Raw genomic sequence first — 6009 nt, forward strand, 5'->3', positions numbered from 1 at the left:
GACAGACAATAATCACACTCACATTCACACACTCGGGCCAATTTTTAGTGTTGCCAATCAACCTATCCCCAGGTGCATGTCTTTGGAAGTGGGAAGAAGCCGGAGTACCCGGAGGGAACCCACGCAGTCACGGGGAGAACATGCAAACTCCACACAGAAAGATCCCGAGCCCGGGATTGAACCCAGGACTACTCAGGACCTTCGTATTGTGAGGCAGACGCACTAACCCCTCGTCCACCGTGAAGCCCTCTAAACCGAGGTACGTACTGAACCGAAATGTTTGTGTACCGTTACACCCCTAACTGATAGTGTATATTTGTACCATGAATTGATTAACGTGGACCCCGACTTAAACAAATTGAGAAACTTATTCGGGTGTTACCATTTAGTAGTCAATTGTACGAAATATGTACTGTACTGTGCAATCTACTAATAAAAGTTTCAATCAATCAATCAATCAAAATGTATTGCCCATTGTTACATAGAGTGACTGCAAATTATATGGGCTGTACTCATATCATTCAGATATACTCAAAGTGTTATTATCCTATAAAAAGCGGTCAATGAATTGTGACAGTCATTTGCTAAGTCCCGCCCCTGACCCTGCAAATATGTTTTGCTTGATGGCAGCTTTTTTCGACCAATCTTAATCAAATTTGACACACAAACGTCTTGTCATTCATCCATAATCAGAGGTTTCATTTTAAAGTGTTTATGAGCATTTGATGACATCACGCGTTTGTAATTGTGGACATTAAGACCCTGTGCCTGAAGACACTAAAGAGGCTGAGCACACGTCCTTCGGGTTTTAAAAAAAATCATTTCATTGCAGCTATAATTAGTCTGACTATCATCTCGTCTCTAGGACCCAAGGACATCAGAACACACAAGGACGTCCTGCATGCTGAGAACATCTCTGTGCTGTCAGCTTCTGCTGAAATGTCTGTGTGATGCTGCTCTGCAGTCATGCTTCCTAATAAAACGTGTCACGCTACATGTCGCTACAACGCGTCATACTAAGTGCTGCAACAACATGTCATGCAACATGCTGCACAACATCATACTACGTGCGGCACAACATGTCATGCTACCAACTTCAACTACATGTTGATGTTTAAATTAGTGTTGATGTTTTTATGTGTTTGATGTTTATAACTGCGTTGATATTTACATATATATTGATGCTTATTTAATGTTTATATATGTGTTTATATTTATTTGTATGTGTGGATGTTCATATATGTGTCGATGTGTTGATGTTTTTAAAATAAGGATTATTACTATTGTGTTGATGTTTGCACGTGTTGATTTTTTAATGCGTCTATCCTTACAGTATATATGTGCTGATGCTTATATCTGCGTTGATGCTTTTATAAGTTTTGATGTATATACAGTACAGGCCAAAAGTTTGGACACACCTTCTCATTCAATGTGTTTTCTTTATTTTCATGCCTATTTATATTGTAGATTGTCATAGAAGACATCAAAACTATGAATGAACACATGTGGAGTTATGTACTTAACAAAAAAAGATGAAATAGCTGAAAACGTGTTTTAATATTCTAGGCTCTTCAAAATAGCCACCCTTTGATCTGATTACTTTTTTGCACACTCTTGGCATTCTCTGGATGAGCTTCAAGAGGTAGTCACCTGAAATCGTTTTCACTTCACAGGTGTGCTTGAAGCTTATAGGTGTGTTTATATTTGTGCATGAGTTGATGTTTTAATTGGTTGATGCTTACAGTATACATAGGTTGATACCTATATTTGTGTTGATAGTTACATATGTGTTGACGCTTTGATAAGTGTTGAGGTATACATGTGTGTTGATGTATAAATATTTGTCTATGTTTATATCCGTGTTGATGATTGTATATGCGTTGATGTTCATACATGTGTTGACTTAAAGGCCTACTGAAATGAGATTTTCTTGTTTAAACGGGGATAGCAGGTCCATTCTATGTGTCATACTTGATCATTTCGCGATATTGCCATATTTTTGCTAAAAGGATTTAGTAGAGAACATCGACGGTAAAGTTCGCAATTTTTGGTCGCTAATAAAAAAGCCTTGCCTATACCAGAAGTAGCAGACAATGTGCACGTGACGTCACGGGTTGTAGGGCTCCTCACATCCCCACATTGTTTATAATCATAGCCACCAGCAGCAAGAACATTTTGGACCGAGAAAGCAACGATCTCCTCATTAATTTGAGTGACTATGAAATACTTGTAGATGAGGAAAGTCGGAGTGAAGCACTACAAAAAAAAAAAAAAGGCAACGGCTGGGAGCGATTTAGATGTTATTAGACGCATTTACTAGGATAATTCTGGAAAATCCCTTACCTGCTTATTGTGTTATTAGTGTTTTAGTGAGATTATAAAGACATACCTGAAAGTCTTAGGGCTGCGGTGAACGCTAGTGTCTCTGAGAGAAGCCAATGGAGGAGCCAAGATGACAGCTGCCTTTTTGACAGCTGCAGGAGGAGTTCGCATAATCCACTCAAATCTCCGGTAAGAGCCGACATAATATCACAATTGGTTGACATGTGGTAGAGAAACATGTTCGCTTGACCGCTCTGTGTTAAAGCTTCACAACAAACAAAGAAACACCGGCTGTGTTTCGGTTGCTAAAGGCAGCTGAAATCCACCGCTTTCCACCAACAGCATTCTTCTCTATTAGTCTCCATTATTAATTGAACAAATTGCAAAAGATTCAGCAACACAGATGTCCAAAATACTGTGTAATTATGCGATGAAAAGAGACGACTTTTAGCCGTGAATGGTGCTGGGCTGAAATGTCCGCTCCAACCAATAACGTCACAAGCACGCGTCAACATAAGCGTCATCATTCCGCAACATTTTCAACAGGATAACTCCCGGGAAATTTTAAATTGCAATTTAGTAAACTAAACTGGACGTATTGGCATGTGTTGCAATGTTAAGATTTCATCATTGATGTATAAACTATCAGACTGCGTGGTCGGTAGTAGTGGGTTTCAGTAGGCCTTTAAACGTTGTTGATGTATATAAATGTGTTTTTGTTCACATCTTTGTATATGGTTGTATGCTTGTATATGTGTTGATTCTTATATGTGTTGATGCTTATATATGTGTTAATGTTTACATCTTTGCCTTTGTGTTAATACTTATTAATCCAGGATTTCATTAGTTAACTGGATACAGGTCAAAGAGGGAAATGTGAAAAATGCCTCCTCAGGGAAGTCAAAGTGTCTCAAGCGTGTAATTCCATGTCCATGTTTTAACGTCAACATATTATAATAATGAAGCAGCTGTGTAACAGAGAAACATGTCTGCCATTGTTCCAGCGTGTCACTCTCACTTTACCTCTTTGCTGATGAAGGAGCTCAGCAGCGTTACGGTCGACCAGAAGAAAATGCCACAGCTCAGGATGGTCTTTCTGTTGAAGCGGTCGCCAAGGTAACCAAAGATGGGAGCTGCCACCATGAAGCTGCAGATGAACACTGAAAGGAGGAAGAATTACTGATGAACAGTGTTTGAGGATTTACCACTGACCATAAATCATTTCATACAAAGCCTATGTCCCCAAAGTGCTTTTAAATGTGTTTACTGCTTGCTCCCTGCAAAGAGGCTTCATTCTCTGGGATTTATTCATATTTATGAGCAAGGTCAGCGCAGACACAGCATTTTGCATTTTTAATCCTCTCAATCTGACAATGAAATCTTTGGGAAGGAGAAGGGGCAAACATGCCGCTCTTTAAGACATCGGTTTTATTCACATAGTCAGCATAAAGATGTGGAGGAGGACCAGAAAAGTCAAGGAGAAAAAAAAGGGTGGGGTGTGAGTATGTTATATAAGAAACAAATCATCATCCCACTCACAACACTCCACACACAAACAGGGCTGTCATAATTAGTGCCTATGTGCTAATGAATCAATCATTATTGGTTTTTTCGTTCAAAAATATAACTATGTTTACTTTATAAAACCATACAGATGTACAGTTTATACAAGTAGTATTAGTGTGTATATGTATAACGTTAATGTACACTTTATACAAGTATTTTTAGTGTGTACATGTATAGTTAAAATAAGTAGTGTTATTTTATTTATATGTACAGTTTGTACATATAAATGTACAAACTGTACAATTAATATGAGTAGTATTCGTGTATACTTGTATAAATTTATATTTTTTACAAGTATAACCTTAGTGCATATGTATACATACACAATTTATACAAGTAGTGTTAGTACAGTACACATTTACATATAATAATAATATAAAAACGTAATAATAGTAGACAAACACAAAGAAAAGTATGAGTTTATGCTCAGGTTGCAATTAGCCATTTCTGTATACAGTTTAACACGCTTATGGCCACGCCCTTCAGACTGGCTGACTGTGAACATAAGCGGTTAGTGACATAGCTGAAATCAACAGTAAAACAAAACCAATCCATCATTTGCACATTTTGTTAAATAAAGAGAATGTTTGAAAACAAATGTTTGATTACATGCTTTTATTTGTATTTATATTTACAGTATGTGTTTCATTGTGATAGGTTATGTTTTTATTCAACAGATTCAGCGACTACTTGAATGACACCAAAGTTAGAAATCGCTACTTGATGTTTCTTACAGATGTGCCAGAAGAGGAAATAATCAAAATGGTGATACATGTCAATTTAGGACCTCAACTAACTGTAACAGAATTGATATGGAAACAATGAAAAAAGGTCACTGATAAGATTTCAGAATGTTTAACGTACATCGATAACCTATTATTTCACACAGACAAATTCCCAAACAGACAAATTCCCAAACAAAATGAAAATGCAAAAGTTGTACCAGTTACTACATACCTGTTTCATTACTTTCACATTTTTCTATAATCATTGACAAACTATTTAACAAGAGATTGGACAATTTCATTAACAAAAGTGTAACACTCACTGACAGCCAACATTTCAACACCGATGGCATTAATCAAAATAACGGTTCATGGACTTAACAAAAGCATCTGACACAATTAATTATTATATCTTAATTAACAAATTAGAACAGTAAGTAAAAAATACAGCCCACAAAATGTCTTGTTTCCAAGACATGGCCAAAAAGCACCTTAAAGATGGTCTGTAAAGCAACATTCATGCAAAATGTGGACCGAAGCATCACTGTTACATGTTATGTAGACCACAAGGAAGTGTTCAAAATCTAGATTAAAATAACAACACGTAACCCCTTTAAAAAACACATTCAGTAGCTAGAGAGACTTGATGACTTGTTTCACAGAAGATATGATTACTGATCATTTTTAGAAAGTGTGTGTGTGCTCAACAAAAAGTCATATCCAAAGCTAAAAGAAGATTCCTCATCATCATCATCAAACTACTGTCTTACTTTGATTTATCGTTTCCTTCAAAAATCACACAAGTCATATTTGTATTAAATATGACTGATAACGCATTCCTACTTGTTTTTTTTTCTTCTCATGAGAAGGATAGAAGTTCTGGTACATTTCCACAGTTGCAGGGTTATTAGTAGCTGTGGGAATCTTTCAGCATCTCACATGCTACTGGCTGCTGACATGGGCAGTAACACACTGTAAATGCACATCTTCAGTTTACGGATGTGGTTACACACTACATAACTTATACTGTGTATATATCAGTGCGGTGAGGTTCATGGCTGGTGAGGCACTGACTTCATCACAGTCAGATTTATAAACATATGAACCCTATAGAGTATCTTTTTCACCATTTGATTGGCAGCAGTAAACGGGTTATGTTTAAAAGCTCATACAAGAATTCTTCCCTGCTAAGCACTCAGCATCAAGGGTTGGAATTGGGGGTTAAATCACCAAAAAAGATTCTCGGCCGCTGCTGCTCACTGCTCCCCTCACCTCCCAGGGGGTGAACAAGGGGATGGATCAAATGCAGAGGACAATTTTCACCACACAAAGTGTGTGTGTGACAATCATTGGTACTTTAACTTAATGTAGCAGGTACTTTAGCTAGTATAGTATA

The 6009-nt window shown here is 37.2% G+C and overlaps 1 protein-coding gene across 1 annotated transcript in view; it reads right to left on the reverse strand.

The window, feature by feature from the left end:
- Positions 1 to 6009, reverse strand: part of spns2 (SPNS lysolipid transporter 2, sphingosine-1-phosphate) — a 139836-nt gene that overhangs the window by 57468 nt on the left and 76359 nt on the right. The window contains exon 3 of the mRNA XM_061898240.1: positions 3346 to 3482. Within this exon, the coding sequence (XP_061754224.1) occupies positions 3346 to 3482 (137 nt within the window). The remainder of the gene's footprint in view (positions 1 to 3345; positions 3483 to 6009) is intronic.

The sequence above is a fragment of the Nerophis ophidion genome, linkage group LG04 (assembly GCF_033978795.1).
Source record: "Nerophis ophidion isolate RoL-2023_Sa linkage group LG04, RoL_Noph_v1.0, whole genome shotgun sequence".
In the NCBI taxonomy this organism is placed as follows: domain Eukaryota; kingdom Metazoa; phylum Chordata; class Actinopteri; order Syngnathiformes; family Syngnathidae; genus Nerophis; species Nerophis ophidion.